Source organism: Verticillium dahliae, genomic scaffold (genome assembly GCF_000150675.1).
Source record: "Verticillium dahliae VdLs.17 supercont1.1 genomic scaffold, whole genome shotgun sequence".
Lineage (NCBI taxonomy): Eukaryota > Fungi > Ascomycota > Sordariomycetes > Glomerellales > Plectosphaerellaceae > Verticillium > Verticillium dahliae.
In genome coordinates, this window is record NW_009276921.1 from 781,218 (window position 1) to 796,360 (window position 15,143).

Sequence of the window (15,143 nt, forward strand, 5' to 3'; positions counted from 1 at the left end):
ACGGCACCGACCACACAGCACAAAGCACAGGGCAGGAGAATGTGAGTAATAAGTGGTGACCTGGACGCAACACTGTTCCTGCCATCTTACAGATTGGATCCCTTTGCCCCATTCCTCAGACGAGTCAACTTCTGCCGTGTTCGTGTTCCAACAGATGTTTGATCCCCCTCCCCTCCATCAGGTAGATGAGAGAGACTGTCGCTGACAGCGAGCATGCAGCGGCGGAAATCGACAGCATCGGAGATCCTGTCAGGCGTCCGGTCCGGTCGGTGGGCAAGGGCCATGGACTGTGGCCCAATTTCTGCAATCGCGCTTTGGCGAGATTTGCCCATCTTGCTTTCCAGATGATCAATGTCAACACCAGCGGCCTGCGGACAATGCCTGTCGACACTGCCGGGTGTGGCTGTATCCAAAGTCAGTCCGCTCGATTCAGCAGCCCACTCATCGTGCTCCATTGAAATCGACGAGCTTTGAGCTGGGACGCGTCCACAACACACGTCCGCGCGCACCCACACCTCCCTCCCTCCTCTCCCACCAGGGCATCACACATCACACTGTCGGCCCACCCGTTCTCATCTTCTCGTCGCCATATCTTGCTAGCCAGTGAGGGCGTGTTTCACCGTATTGCAAGTCCAGACGATCCAGGAGGCTTTCGGGTGCTCTGTCGATCCGAGTCTACCTCTAGTGATGACGCAGTACGACCGAGGACATCAGTGGTGATAGCCTGTTGGCACGGCTGGCGACCAGGCAACGGGATAACGGGCCCATCGAAAACATCGCAGCATTGAGCCGACTTTCGGTCCTTCCGCTCCCTCTAGCTCCTAGGTCCTATGTTGTAGGGCGTGCATTGCCAAACCAGGCCTGACGATACGAGCGAGGGCCCTCGGCATCCCATCAGCTTCATTTAATTGGGCCTTTTTGGGCCTCCCCAGGTCACGAAAGCTTGCCACAGCAGTATTTTCTAGGGATGGACCGCACACACGCGAAACTAATCTTGGTGTCTCCATGCCAAGCAGCACACTTGCCAAACACTGGGAGGAAAACATCCGTAGAGCCGCGATGCGTACCATGTCCAGCTAGGAGAAATGGTCCACCCCAGGGTGTGGCCAAACATGCATCTCCCAATTTTACCCACCTGTTCCCTGCTCCATCCAAGGATTTCCAGCTGCAATGCGTAGGCCGATTTGATCAAACCAGGAGCCTGTTCTATACGTAGACTGTTCCGGCCGGACTACAGTACACTTTCCAAGACCACTGGGGGCAAGTCCTGTGCACGGGCACGGCTACAGGCTATTATTGACAGCACTGCTTCCTCCTGATGCCGAGGCTTCGTCTCCAAGCCTCCAGCCTGCAAGTTGCCTTGCATCACCAGTTTTGTCCCCTACCGAGTACTCGAGTGGACGATGTCCCATCACTGGCAAACCTTGGGAGGGGGGCTAAAGCGACACGTACATGTGGGATGGCAGTCTTATGCGCCTGTTGCACTTCATTCCTTGCTTGCTCCACCCCACGATACCGGGCCGTCCCATGACCAAAGGCTATGTTTGTTATGCGGGAAGACCGTTTGACTATGTATTGAACAACAGCCCAATCCGGTTCAACCCAACGACAACTCAACCCCTCGGAAGATTCACTACGCGGGGGCATAGCGATTTCAGAAGAAGCATCCTGAGCTGATCGACCGTCGGCGCTGTCAAAGTATAGGTTTCAAGACGTCATGATTATCCGTCCGAGGCCGCACGAGCCTGGATGTAGTCCTCCATCTGCGTGTACCGACGTTTCATACGGTGTTTAGTCATGCTACCATTATCAACACCTTTGTATGTATCGCTTGGCCCTCATAGTAATTTTGCTGGATTTGGTCTCACGATGGAGGTCATGGGCTACCGACAACGCAATCCTGCTGAACTTTTCTCTCACCTCAAGATCCAGGCTGACATCGAGACCATCCGTCTCACACTACAGTTTTAGAGCACTAGGCCAGACGAACGAGTAGCTGGATACAAAGCAGTGAATGCCCTTACTCTAGGGTGCTTATATCAGTCTCCTCGACTCGCCACATGTACCACATGAAGACGCTGCGATAGGGCGCAAATTTGTCCGACATGTCAATCATGTCCTTCTCCGACATGTACTTCCATTTGCCGCCGCCCTTGGCCTTGAGCTTTGCAACGTCGCGGCCCTCGAAAGCCGCCATGCCCCTCTGTACCCCCAAGTCTCCCAATGAAAAGACATCCATCCTCTTAAGCGCAAAGCATGCGAACATCTCGACCGACCACTGCCCTAAGCCGCGGATAGCAATAAGTTTTTCCAACACCTCAGCATATGGAGCCCCTGCCAGCATTTCTGCGCTGAGTTCGCCGCTCGCAAACTTTTCCGCAATGCCCTTGACGTATTCAGCTTTGCGTTGTGACAAGCCCGCCGTACGCAGGTGCTCGACGCTCTGGGCTGCCACCTGGGAAGGGTGAGGGAACCTGCCGTCCACCAGATCGGATGCGGTAAAGAGAGCTACAAACTTGGCCTTTATGGATTTTGCAGCTGCGCCCGAGACCTGCTGAGATATGATGCCGCTGCAGAGGCTTTCGAAGGGATCGATCTTCTCAGCTAGTCCCTCGGGAGAGAAGACCTTGCAAGGGTGCTTGTCGATGAGAGCCTTCATGCGCGGGTCAACACGTATCAGATGGGCGCAAGCCTCGGCAAGGATATTCTCCGTCGTAGTTGGCTGAGAATTCACTTCAGAGACGAGGGAGGATGTCGGTGCAAGTCGAGCGGCTTTGGACGGCGACGCAGAGCTCGGCTGGACCGCCAAGGCTGTTGCGACCAGCCGCGAAGATTCGGGCGACAGCAGCGGAGCATTCGTTCGTTTTGGGTCGGCAAGGCGCGGTGCAGCTGCGGTGCGCGGCTTCTCGGCCGTGCCGTTGATACGTTCCGCGATGAGGGAGACGGCACTGGGCGTAGGCGTGACTGGGGGCGCCGCGGCGGCTCGTTGCGTGCGCTTCCCTGGAGGCGTCGCCGGCACAGCAGGCGCCTGCGACGGTACCTCGTCGAGTATGATGTCTGGTGCGGTCTTTCGCTTGCGGTCGTTCGGCGTCGCGACTGGGTTGAAGACCTCGGTCTTAGTGGCCGTTTGGGCGCTGAGGCGAGCCGAACGGCGAGTCGACATGTTTGCCAGAGTGCTAGAGGCAAGCTGTGCCACCTGGTGCACGTGGCGTGGCTTAATAGTGGCCCGCAGGATGAACTTCACGGCTCCGAGGCGCCCCCAGATCTCAACAGCTGGGTGACCTCGGTCTGTTGGCTATGATTTTGTAGCGAAGGAGGAGATGTGCGTGCTGGAAACGAGTTGAATGTAGATCTGATCCCTTGAACGGGCAATACTGCAAGAGCGCAGCAAACGCTATCTCACAGTTAGGGACTTGGGATCTTGGACTGCGAATAAAATGCAACTTGTTCGAGACCAATTGACCTTTGTGACGTCGTTGCTGTTGTTTCCCTCAGCATTGTTCCTCGATCTTCAGATTCACGACTTACAATCGTGACAGCTGTGACGTCGCTGCGCCCTTCCTTTGTCACCATCAGCCATGTGGCAAGCACCCAGCAGACGGTCCCCACCGAGGTACCTAGGTACGGAATCGAGGGTCTAACCCATGTACTTACTGAATGACCTACACAGCCACGGCATGGTACCTACGGCTTATGTATCTCCCCCTGATTGCACTTATTTACAGATAGGCCGTCGGGACTTCCGGCCAAAGATCTGTACAACAGATCGAGGAATTGACCATTGCCCCTCAGCTTTGGGTATCGAGAATGGTATCGAGAATGGTTCACACTTGCCAGATTCATTTCGTGCATCATTTTTTTAAACTTACTTCCGTGACGCAAGGATCCAAATGTCGATGGGAGGGTACATCGAGGCGCTAAAATGAGTGCTATTTTAGCGGACCCCTGTGTCCCTTTGTAGTGGAGCTAGCTCGCTCGAGACTTCAGCGCATCTACTGATCGCGATAGACACTCGCGTCAGCGATGGGAATTATTTTCGATTGGCATCCCAAACACAACTATCACGAGGTCGGTGAGCTGTGCATTCTAGCCAGTGCGACGAACCGAAATCAGATCCGATCCACGAACTGCCTAGCTTTGAGATCTTGCAAAGCTTATTCGACTGCTCGATTGAGTATTTCCCCTGATCATCTGTTCCGAGTACCCAAGATCTGCGAGCGCCTCGAAGCAACTCGACCCCGCCTCTCCCGATGACTTGAGCAGACAATTTCTACAGCTTTGATAGCTCGCCTCATAGTGGCTTTTTCTGCGATTGCATTGTATCACTGCGCCATAGCCTCCGTATTCGTGCCCACTTCCCGCCGGCGCCAACCTCTCCGAACCTCGACACATCCATCAAGCGACACCGTGGAGAACAGCAGCCCGAGCACTGCATCTTCGTCCGCCATGATCCTCCCCAACAATTACAACAACAATAGCCATGGCTGGAAGTCAACGCACGGGAAAATACCAACTTCAAGAACAATACTGTTGTACCTGAAAAGACATCGGGCTCTTGCATACATTGTCCTAGCTGGGTTCGTTTTGCTACTTTGGCGCGGCGTCTCCAGACGCCCTCATGACAGGTCTGTCTCCTGCTCCGAAGCCCGCCTAAGCCGTGGTGTATGGCGTCTACTGACGGGAACTCGATTATAGATTCTACTGCTGGGGTCCGCCAAAGGCGCCCATGGACATGACGAGCAACGAGCGGGCGGCCTGGGGTCGACACCTGCAGACACCCGTTCTGTTCAACCCTCATAAACCCATCGAAGTCGACTCCCCGACGATTAAGAATGTCGACATGAACCCCGTCAGGTCCACACGCAAGGCTGTCGCGAATAAGGAAAAGGTCTTAATCCTGACGCCTCTCAAGGACGCCGCCCCCTATCTGTCCAAGTACTTCGAGCTTATCGGCCGACTGACGTACCCCCATCAACTGATCGACCTTGCCTTCCTGGTTGGCGATTCCAGCGACGATACCCTTGCAGTGTTGGCTGCCGAAGCCGACAGGTTGCAAAAACGGACCGACTCTGTGCCCTTTCGCAGCATCACTGTCGTGGAGAAGGACTTCAAATTCCACCTCAGCCAGAACGTGGAGGAGAGGCATTCTTTCGAAGCCCAGGGGCCTCGGCGTAAGGCACTGGGGCGGGCGAGGAACTATCTCCTATCCGTGGCGATGAAGCCAGATCACTCCTGGGTGTACTGGAGGGACGTCGACATTGTAGAGAACCCCGCAGCTATCATCGAGGACTTCATCGCCCACGACGTCGATATCATAGTGCCAAGTAGGTTCCATATCTTATGTATGTGTTTGTTGCTGAGTGTCGGTCTGACCAGGCTTGCAGATGTTTGGTTCCATCGCATTGAGGACGGGGTGGATATCGAGGGTCGCTTCGACTATAACTCTTGGATTGAATCCAACAAAGGCCGCATGCTGGCGAATAAGCTCAGCAAAGACGTCGTTCTTGCCGAAGGTACTTACTCAGTGATGCCTCCTGCGGCCAATCCGCCTTCTGACTTGCGCGAAATAGGTTACAGCCAATACAAGACTGGCCGTACGTACATGGCCAGGATGGGCGATCGCACCAAGAACAAGGACGAGGAAATCGATCTTGACGGTATCGGCGGCGTCAACATTATTGTTAAGGCTGACGTACACCGGTCAGGTGCGTCTTGTCCCCCTCTCTCCCCCCCTCCCTTGTCATTTCACAAGCGAAAAGCTAATCCCCATAGGCATCAATTTCCCTTGTTACGCTTTTGAGAACCAAGCCGAAACGGAAGGATTTGCCAAGATGGCAAAGAGAGCCGGCTACAGAGTTGTTGGCTTGCCCAACTACGTTGTGTGGCACATTGATACGGATGAAAAGCCGGGTAATGCGTAGGGGGCGTTGGCGATGTATGCGAGGCGGTTCAATACCATTGACACCACAAGGTGCGAAGGCTTTACCCCTGTTAATATTTGTATATATGAAGGAATCTGTTGTGTAAAGTAATGACTTGACGAAGACGGCATTTGATCGATCTCGTGACGACGTGCACGGTCACTAACATGTTGTTGATGCCAGAGGGGTCTGCCATTTCCACGACGAGGTTGGTCTTCTTGTGAACAAAATGCGGATGGTCGCGGATGATCAAAGAAGCGTAGCAGGGCGCAGGGCATTCAGCACCGACACGGTAGCTGCGGCACAGGGGAGAGAGGGAGTTCCGATTGAGACAATCCCAGAGTCTATATATAGGTAGCTTACACAACCCTCCAGCCAGGCTCACTCTCTCTATCATGCTGCATCGCGAAACCAACGACGCTGTCGTAAGCGCTTTCTCCTCTCTCGTTCTTGTTTCCTCCTACTTTACAAAGGCAGACCAAGTTGCGGGTTGTTTAGTGCTTCTTGACGACCTCAAGCGAGTCCAGAGCCTTCTGCTCGGCCATCTCAACCTGCACCTGCTCAATCAAGGGGCGGAGGTAAGGGACATCCTGGCCATGGGTTGTCAGCCAGCTGTCGTCTTGCATTTCACCCAGTATTTGGCGCAACGAATTGGGCTTGCCGAGCCGTTTTCGAGTTTCCGCAACGAAATCGCCACCTTTGGGGGGTAAGGGAAGGGCGCTCACCTCCTCGGGCTTGGTCCATTCGGACTTGGGCAGGAGCTTGTGCTGGTAGCTGCACTGAACAGCGCGGCGGATGCGGTAGATGCGGTCGTAGCTCTCCTTGGGCGAAAGGCGCTTCAGAGCCTTGCCGACCTCCTCGCGCTCCTCCTCGAAAAGATCATCGTACCTATGCGAGCACTTCAGTCAGCCGTCTGCTCTGTCGAATGTCCGTCCGTCCTCCTTGGCTCAATTGCTCGTCCTCTATACGCTACGTTCGATTGAAGTGTCGTATCGGTGGTTTGAGTCGAGTGGTGTCGAAAAGTCTCGGTCGGGAGGAAATGGATGACGGCCTTACCTCAGGCCCACCTGGCGGTAGCCAGACGTGTTGGAGTACCAGTTGGCGAGGGGGCGCAGGAAGCTGAGGAGGGAAGGCGACCTCTGAATGCCCTCGGCCACGCGCTTGACGAACAGATCGGCCATTGTGATCGGTGGTGGTGATGTGGGGGCGGAGAGGGTGGTTGCGGGTGATTGAAGTCAAACCTGAGGATGGCCGCGGGAATTCGTTTCTGCTGGACCTCACGTCGAATCAGATCAGGTCCAATTGCGAGCAAAAGTTGACGGAGCTACCCGGAAGAGAGTACCAGGTCACGTGATCAAGCTCAATGGCCGATGTGGCGTAAGAAAAGTACAGAGGGTGTCGGGATATTGTGGTGCGGGCCCATTGGGGAGGGTATGCAACCTTCGAGGTTATCTTACTAGAGGTTATGCAGAGAATGTCTCTGGCCAGCAGGGGGCGCGTGCCATTTGTTCCGTGAACAGCCGGGACTGACCTGATGAGGCGTGTTGAGACTGGCACGAGCTGCCCTCGTCGTCTGCTGGATAAGACCCGCCACCCCCCAACCGCCCACCAGAATACACCAAAAACAGCGATTTGCAGGGGTCTATATCTCCACTAATAGTAAAGCTAGATATCTAGATTTTCTATATAGTATAGATTAAGCTATTAATATATTACTATTAGAGTTTTAAGAGGATACTATAACTTTAGAAGAAGATATAATTTTCGGAAATCTAGTTTTTATTTTAACTAGCATTTTCCTAATAACCCTAATAAAATTTATACTAAGCCTAAGAAATAATATAAAGAGACTTTTAATATTTTATAATTATTATATCTCTAGAAGTAAGCTTATTTTAAAGGAATAAAGCTATAAGATAACTTATAGCCCCTATAATATAGAGTTTCTAAGATTCTCTATTAAAACTTACTATAGAGGAATCTAATTACTTTAGTAGCTTATTAAGGACTAAGTATTATAAGCTAAGAATATAGAACTAGATTCTTAGAGTTTTATTATAATTTATTATAACCCTAAACTTATTTAATATATAGCTTAATATATTTATATTATTAAAACTAGTTACTATATAATCTATTATTAAGCTACTTAAATAGCTTATAATAAGAGCTATAGGCTTTAAGATAAGATAAGAATTTAACTATACTATATTTATAGCCTAAATATTATTATACTAGGATTCTAGATATCTAGCTTTACTATTAGTGGAGATATAGACCCCTGTAAATCGCTGTTTTTAGTGTATTCTGGTGGGCGGTTGGGGGGTGGCGGGTCTTACCTAGGCACGATAGGCCATCGGCGTTGGCCAATTGCGTCATTTGTACGACTGTACATCACACCCTCACGCGTGTCGCCCGCCAAAGAACCGGAGCGGAGGGAGCAAAGCATCGAGCCTGTGACACGGCATATGCTTACCGTAACCAGCTCCCAACTCACAACTCCCGAGGCATCTCTGAGGGCCCCCGCGCTTCCATCTCACCGACAATTCAACTGTCGGGGGGAAAGGAGCACAAAACGACAGCCTCTGTCAGCCAAACCTCGCTTGATCGCATTTTCTGCCTCTGGTGCTCGTGGTCCCACTCATTCGGGTCGCCGCATTATCGTCCTCAGCCGGCGCGAACGGCCCATCAACTCCACTATCGCTCAGTGCTTGCCTGTGCCGGTCAGTGGTCTAGCCTCCACTGTTCTGTCCCGTCCAGTCCAATCCACCACAGACGACCTGTGCTGTACCGAGTGCCTGCACCGCGACATTCCGGCGCTCAATTCTCACCCACTTCCTCCTCCCACCACCTGCCTCCACCACCGATACGACGACCCTCTACCCCTCCGCCACCTTGGTGCACTGCCAACCCTCACCGTGCTGGCAACAAAAAATCGCTGCTCCCAACTAGAATCCCGATTTTTTTCCCAAAGAGGTAGATGGCCTGCGAAACCTGAAGGTCGGGTAGTGTCACGGCAGCGTGGGAGCCATTCCCCGCATACCGCGACACTAAGAACGAGTACAAATCGCCAAAGACGCCGACACAGATAATAACACTTCGGGTCGGTACCATATCCTAGCCGCCGTTCGAACGAGGATCGTGATCCCCTCGGCTCGCTCGCCCTTCCATCATCGAACCACAAAAGCTGCCGAAGCAAAGCCAAAAACGAGGAGTTCTGTAATGTCTCCCGAGAACAACCAAAACCCTCCACGAGGAACATCTCAACCTTCGGAAGACGACGAATATGGTCCATATCCCACCTCTACCTACCCTCACTACAGCAGCGTCCGGTCTATTCCGGTACCCACGTCACAGCGAGACGAGGACGGCGGCTCGGAGGAGCCATCCGCCGGCATGACCTCCTCGGGCGTGGCCCTTTCTCCGCTCGAAAAATGGGCTGTCAACGCTTCTCCTTCTCAATTCAACGCTCTGGCCGGTGCCATTGGTGGTTTCACCTCGGGCGTCGTCACATGCCCGCTCGACGTCATCAAGACCAAGCTCCAAGCGCAAGGTGGTTTCAATCCAGTCTCTAAGGGCAGACATGTAGGACACCCCAAGCTCTACGACGGGCTTACCGGAACCGCCCGAGTCATCTGGCGCGACGAGGGTATCAGGGGCATGTACAGGGGGCTGGGTCCTATCGTGCTTGGGTATCTGCCGACATGGGCAGTTTGGTTCACCGTCTACAACAAAAGCAAAGACTGGCTGAGGCACCGTCATGGTAGGTTACACCTTGGATTGGTTTGCCTTCATACCATATTATGCTGAGAGACGGAGCTTCGCTGACGCAATCGTGTTGTAGAAAACCCGTTTGTAATCAGTTTTTGGTCTTCTATCATAGCTGGGGCTAGCAGCACGATTGTGACGAACCCAATATGGGTGATCAAGACGCGGCTGATGTCGCAAAGTGTTGCGCACCGTACAGGCCAGCACTATACGCAGTTCCCAAAGTCGGGGAACACGCCGACGTCAAGGCCGACGCTCTCTACGCCGTGGCATTACAACTCCACACTCGACGCCGCTCGCAAGATGTACACATCAGAAGGCATTCTTTCCTTCTACTCGGGCCTCACCCCCGCCTTGCTTGGTCTCACCCACGTCGCAGTCCAGTTTCCCGCTTATGAGTTCCTGAAAACTCAGTTCACGGGACAAGGGATGGGTGCCCCCCTGAATGGAGAGAGTCCCTCGTCGCACTGGATCGGTGTCCTCTCGGCTTCAATTCTCTCCAAGATCCTAGCAAGCAGCGCCACCTATCCCCACGAAGTTGTCCGAACGCGACTGCAGACACAGCGGCGACCAGTCGCGGGAGCAGAATATCTTCAAGGCCTCGGCATCAAAATCTCCAGCTCGGCCACGCCGGAGGAGGTGGCTGCGCATCAGAAACAAGTGCAGCCCCCTGCGCCAAAGTACCGTGGTGTCGTTATGACCTTCCGCACAATCCTGGCCGAGGAGGGCTGGAGGGCTTTTTATGCTGGCATGGGGACCAACATGATGCGCGCGGTGCCGGCAGCAACGGTCACGATGTTGACATATGAGTTCTTTATGGAACAGTTTAATCACATCAAGGCGGAAGGGCGGAGGAAGCTGGGGCACGAGGATGTGCCCCTCGACGCAAGCCTGTAATGGTGGCTGGGAAGTGTATGGCGCGGAGTGAACCACGAGTGGTGTGGAGGGAGGTGCATTCTTGACCGGGCGTTCCGAGTTCACATGGAGTATCATCGCTCTCGCTGTGTATTTAGGGCTTCATTGTGGGGAGAAGATCGGAACACGGAATGGAGGTTTCCACATATACCCCTATCTTTGGTTGTAGGTATAGACAAATCCGATCCAATTCAAATTACCGCTTGCTACATGTGCCCCTTCACAATTTACACTTGGATAACCTCGCAGACCATCCATCTCTCGATCGGCGCATCGCGGAAATGGATACCAACAACCAAGGAGGCACTGTGACCTCTACTTGACAGTGGTGTTTTGAATAGGCTGCTGCAGTGCAGGCTTGGTAAGAGCTTGTCCACCCTGTGCAACGCCCAGCATATCAGCTGCGAGGTTCCTGTGGAGGCACCTGACTTCCTTTTCTCCGAGTCGCATGCTACATGAATTAGTTGAATGAGCCTTATATCTCGAGCCCATGTGCCGATCAAACTCACAGCTTGCTCCCTAGCGGTACGGATGGACGACCGCGTGTACGTGAAGAGGAGACAGGCCATCGTGAAGGCTGCCAGAGGTGCGACCACCGTCTTTGCGAGTTGTTAGTTTCTTATCAAAGTCAATATTCATACGACTTGGACATACTCTAGGGTTCAAATTGCCTCTCGGGGCCATTTCGTTCTCATTGTGGCAGCAGAATAATGTCGTCTACGAAGTGGACTGATCTATCGACAATAATGCGTGCCGAATATGGAGGAGGGTACGGCGGGCGTTTACATGTGTACGGCGATCTGGATTTGCCAGCTCTTCCAAGCGAGACTCGATACATGCATAGTGCAACAACACATCACCAAAATTACCTATATACCTTTGCTGATAGTTGAACATCTATGAGGAGGGCGAGCACAGGCCACCGACACGAAAGCTTGTCCGGGGTTAAGAAGTGCGTGATCGCAGCCCGCAATGCGCATGCTACTGTAGGTGGTCTCAAAAGGGCCTGGAGAGCTCCCTGGGAGGGGGGAAGCGCTACCACTGATTGGTCTGTCGCCAGGACGACGTCTACTGTTGAGCTCGACATTCTCCTGGCCAGACCTCACTTCCAAACTTTGCTGTCCATTTGCATTGTCCATCCTGACACTCACGGTGGCCTCGTACTTGACGCTCAGTTATTCAGCAAGAAACGTGAAGGATTTGCACACTCGTGGTCCAGTATCAAAACATCCAACTCACTTGTTGCTAGACCTCAGCATCCACACCCGCTCCCCACCCACAGACATCATGCCTGTCGAGCTTCGCAAGCGCAAGGCGCCTGAGCCCGCCCCCGCCCCCGCCGCTGCAAAGAAGAAGGCGCCAGCAGCCAAGAAGGCCGCAAAGCCGGCGCCCAAGGCCGAGGAAGCCGATGCTCCCGAAGAGAAGCCCAAGGAGGTACCTGCTGCTGCCGCTGCCAAGCCCGCCAAGGTGGCCGAAGGCGAGGTCATCACACTCGACGGGTTCGGCGGCGAGATCGAGACCAACGACGGCAAGAAGACGACACTCAAGGCTCTCGTGGACGAGAGCAAGGCTGGCGTCGTCCTTTTCACTTACCCCAAGGCGTCGACTCCCGGATGTAAGGACCTACTCCTCCGCGCGAACCACCGTAGAGTATGCTCGCTGACATATCGGCCTTTGCGCGCCAATAGGCACAACCCAAGTGTGTCTGTTCCGCGACTCGTATGAGCCTCTGACGGCTACTGGCCTCGCCATTTACGGCCTTTCGGCCGATTCGACAAAGGCAAACACTACCTTCAAGGAAAAGAAGGAGCTGCCTTACCCTCTCCTGTGTGACCCGCAGAGGACGCTGATCGGTGCAATTGGCCTGAAGAAGACCCCTTCCGGAACCCAGCGCGGCGTCTTTGTCGTCAACAAGGAGGGCAAGATCCTAGCCGCTGAGCCCGGCGGCCCTGCCGCCACGGTTGAAGTGGTTAAGAAACTTGTCGAGGAACTGTCAAAGGGTGAGGCGGAGGGGGCGAAGGAATGAGGTGCTGTGGGGTTGCGAGTCTGATGAGTGACTGATAATAGGGGACTTCGTCAATAGATCACTCGCATGAACATTGACCAAAGAGACTCGGAATTTTGGAACCCAAATCATCTGCGCTCATCGCATCGGGAAGGCGCCATCAGATCTTAACATTGGGATTCATGAGCCTGTGGCGATTGGAGGCCAGGACTTTTGGCGCATCCCCTGGGCTGGGATTACCTCATGAGTGTGTATAGAAGGCATATTCTGCGCATCATCATAACATCGAGAGCCGACATGGGTGAACGTAATAAGCATCCGCGCAAACTTGAAATGTGGTGATGGATGCTTCCACCCTCTCTCTTGATGCCTTCAGGTCGCTTATGTAAGGCCATCACCACCAGCCAATCGGAGTTCTCCAATTGACATGACCCGCCCGACGCTGGCGACGGCTGACGAGCAACTCGAACCGTCCATCTTCTTGAATTCGACCACGAAGTTCACGACCGACATCACCCCCCCACAAGTCGTCAAAATGGCCTCGAAGGCAGTTGCCAAAGCTGCTGGTGGTGTCGTGGAGATCTCCAAGGTAAGAATAACGATCAATTGCGCCGCAGAGCCACACATTTCCCGTCCTCGGCGGTCGCCCTCCTCTGCACGACGAAGGCGATGTCATGACCCTCAATGTCTCCAGCCTGCTTCTATCCTTGGCTACCCGATTCAACGTATCGCTAGCCAATGTGCTAATTTCGTTGCAGAAACACACACTTCAATCGACCGGCCTCTCCGAGCGCATTCGTCGCGCCTTCGCCATTGACCCTAACCGCTCGTCCGGTGTTCCCCTCAACCCTGTCTTCCGCAACCCGGCCCCTGGCGCCTACGACCCCCTCTCCTACAACGACCCTGTCAGCATTCCCGCCGGTGATATCGCCGACAATGCCTATTTCAAGCGTGATTCTCGCCGCGCTTACCCCCAGACGAGCGTCTTCGGCCAGCCCGATGTCGTGAGCCTGCTGACCGTCGGCTCTGCCGCATCGCCGAAGGTCGACCTTATCGGCGAGGCTGGCGCGAAGGCCCTCGTCGAGGCCCAGGCTGAGGGCGAGAAGGGTGGCCTCGCCGTTTTCCTGCAAAAGAAGAGCCCCGGAGAGGTGAAGCAGGATGTCTTCATCGGCGGCCTTCCCCCGACGCCAGCGGGAACAGCGCAGGCGGCGGATGGAACCTGGAATGTACACAAGTACGAGCCCAAGACTGAGGGTTCATACCCCGCCGAGTAAGTGCAACATTTTCCTCCACTGGGTAATTCATTTGCTGATTTTGCTCTAGGTACTCTTGCCGGTCATTCGTCTGAGTTAAGGAGCATATTTATGGGGCATGGGAACGTTGAACAGTGTACATGGAGAATACAATAGATTTCATTCAAGAAGTCGCTTTCGGACCCTCGTCTCTGTGTGGTTTTATTTTGGTCTTGTCCCCGAGGCGCGACATCAGTAGGCTCGCCCCTCTTGGTTGCGCCAGGCAAGGCGACTGACTGTCTGAGTCCAGTTTATTCGCTAGCAATTCTGAGGACTTCAGTCGAAAGCCATCGAAAGCCTTATGAATATCTGGTCTACCTTGATTCTGACCTCGTTCGATTAAACCTCAAGCGGCTCCTCCTGCCTTCCCATGGACAGCAGTTGCACTTCCTGTAGGCTGTTCGCCAAGTATCCGCTCAATGACCTTGACCTTTCCCTGCGCCTTCTTCACCCGGTCATCAAAATCATTGACGGCGTCGTCGTTGTTTTCAGTTGACAGAGTGTCTGGTTCAACAAGCGCATGTGCCACAATGATGTTCTTCTCAAGCCTAGAATTTGTACTCGGAAGTGGCGGTAGGAGGCACTTCTTCTGAGCTCCTGTTGAAGATTCGACCGTCATCGATGCGGGACCTGCTGGTGTGCTTGCCGCCACCGCGCCTTCCACCTCGGCGGATGATGGTGATCGAAGTTGGAGTCGATTTGCCCACACCAGTGACTTGCCATAGAGACGCCCACTCTCCAGAAACTTATCGTAGCCGTTTGCCAGCCCAACGGAACGGCCCTCAATTTTACCGGCCCTGTCGCCATCTTTTGTGCCTTGGGTGTAGCCTTCTTCATAGAACCTTTCTTCAAGGTTCATGACGTCGTCGAAGGGGTCGGTTGTCGCGTGCGCGGACATTTCGAAGAGTGGTATGACCAGACTGGCGTTTCCGACACGTGTATATCTGAGGTCAGAGCAGCTTTCAAGTATAACTGTCCCAGACCCGGTGTTACGATCTTATATCAAAAAGTGACCAACGGATGTGATGAATGAGTGAGGTGGGCTGCATCAGAGAATATCAAGGCGGGGCAAAATCGGGTCAGAGTTCCCTTGTCCCAACTTTCGCTTTCAGTGAGCTCAGTAACTAACTCACTAGTCGGGCTCATCACGATCACAAATCTAGCTAGAGCAAGAAAGGCCCCTAACATAATAGCACCCTGAAAACGACAGAAGTCTCTTATTTGTTCAGAATCCTAGCATTT

The 15,143-nt window shown here is 53.6% G+C and overlaps 8 protein-coding genes across 8 annotated transcripts; 4 read left to right on the forward strand and 4 right to left on the reverse strand.

Annotated features, from left to right (window-relative positions):
- Positions 1–1,721: 1,721 nt before the first annotated feature.
- VDAG_00224 (DNA-3-methyladenine glycosylase) lies at positions 1,722–3,163 on the reverse strand (the record flags this gene model as incomplete). The annotated part of the gene is made up of 2 exons (XM_009651601.1): positions 1,722–1,800; positions 2,025–3,163. The coding sequence occupies 2 exons, from the start codon at positions 3,161–3,163 to the stop codon at positions 1,722–1,724; spliced, it is 1,218 nt and encodes a 405-aa protein (XP_009649896.1).
- Positions 3,164–3,973: 810 nt separating this feature from the next.
- Positions 3,974–6,030, forward strand: VDAG_00225 (mannan polymerase II complex ANP1 subunit). The gene is made up of 5 exons (XM_009651602.1): positions 3,974–4,625; positions 4,696–5,324; positions 5,385–5,513; positions 5,571–5,705; positions 5,773–6,030. The coding sequence occupies exons 2-5, from the start codon at positions 4,727–4,729 to the stop codon at positions 5,919–5,921; spliced, it is 1,011 nt and encodes a 336-aa protein (XP_009649897.1). The 5' UTR covers positions 3,974–4,625; positions 4,696–4,726; the 3' UTR covers positions 5,922–6,030.
- Positions 6,031–6,415: 385 nt separating this feature from the next.
- Positions 6,416–7,102, reverse strand: VDAG_00226 (cytochrome b-c1 complex subunit 7; the record flags this gene model as incomplete). Its single annotated transcript, XM_009651603.1, has 3 exons — positions 6,416–6,511; positions 6,647–6,809; positions 6,978–7,102. The coding sequence occupies 3 exons, from the start codon at positions 7,100–7,102 to the stop codon at positions 6,416–6,418; spliced, it is 384 nt and encodes a 127-aa protein (XP_009649898.1).
- A 2,041-nt stretch (positions 7,103–9,143) lies between these two features.
- VDAG_00227 (mitochondrial folate transporter/carrier) lies at positions 9,144–10,586 on the forward strand (the record flags this gene model as incomplete). The annotated part of the gene is made up of 3 exons (XM_009651604.1): positions 9,144–9,570; positions 9,634–9,684; positions 9,766–10,586. The coding sequence occupies 3 exons, from the start codon at positions 9,144–9,146 to the stop codon at positions 10,584–10,586; spliced, it is 1,299 nt and encodes a 432-aa protein (XP_009649899.1).
- A 333-nt stretch (positions 10,587–10,919) lies between these two features.
- Positions 10,920–11,288, reverse strand: VDAG_00228 (uncharacterized protein; the record flags this gene model as incomplete). The annotated part of the gene is made up of 3 exons (XM_009651605.1): positions 10,920–10,982; positions 11,114–11,203; positions 11,259–11,288. 3 exons carry the CDS (start codon positions 11,286–11,288, stop codon positions 10,920–10,922), a joined length of 183 nt encoding a protein of 60 aa, XP_009649900.1.
- Positions 11,289–11,891: 603 nt separating this feature from the next.
- Positions 11,892–12,630, forward strand: VDAG_00229 (peroxiredoxin DOT5; the record flags this gene model as incomplete). The annotated part of the gene is made up of 2 exons (XM_009651606.1): positions 11,892–12,219; positions 12,293–12,630. The coding sequence occupies 2 exons, from the start codon at positions 11,892–11,894 to the stop codon at positions 12,628–12,630; spliced, it is 666 nt and encodes a 221-aa protein (XP_009649901.1).
- A 514-nt stretch (positions 12,631–13,144) lies between these two features.
- On the forward strand, positions 13,145–13,957 carry VDAG_00230 (NADH-ubiquinone oxidoreductase 21.3 kDa subunit; the record flags this gene model as incomplete). The annotated part of the gene is made up of 3 exons (XM_009651607.1): positions 13,145–13,198; positions 13,368–13,879; positions 13,933–13,957. The coding sequence occupies 3 exons, from the start codon at positions 13,145–13,147 to the stop codon at positions 13,955–13,957; spliced, it is 591 nt and encodes a 196-aa protein (XP_009649902.1).
- Positions 13,958–14,004: 47 nt separating this feature from the next.
- On the reverse strand, positions 14,005–14,971 carry VDAG_00231 (uncharacterized protein). The gene has a single exon (XM_009651608.1). The coding sequence runs from the start codon at positions 14,797–14,799 to the stop codon at positions 14,248–14,250; it is 552 nt and encodes a 183-aa protein (XP_009649903.1). The 5' UTR covers positions 14,800–14,971; the 3' UTR covers positions 14,005–14,247.
- Positions 14,972–15,143: the final 172 nt, after the last annotated feature.

What these genes read in the sequence shown, in the direction of transcription:
- VDAG_00225 (XM_009651602.1), top strand. Translation starts at nt 4,727, where the DNA reads ATGGACATGACGAGCAACGAGCGGGCGGCCTGGGGTCGACACCTGCAG. An exon ending in CGTCGATATCATAGTGCCAA is followed by an intron (nt 5,325 to 5,384) that starts GTAGGTTCCATA and finishes CCAGGCTTGCAG; the next exon opens with ATGTTTGGTTCCATCGCATT. An exon ending in AGACGTCGTTCTTGCCGAAG is followed by an intron (nt 5,514 to 5,570) that starts GTACTTACTCAG and finishes TGCGCGAAATAG; the next exon opens with GTTACAGCCAATACAAGACT.
- VDAG_00231 (XM_009651608.1), bottom strand. Translation starts at nt 14,799, where the DNA reads ATGTCCGCGCACGCGACAACCGACCCCTTCGACGACGTCATGAACCTT.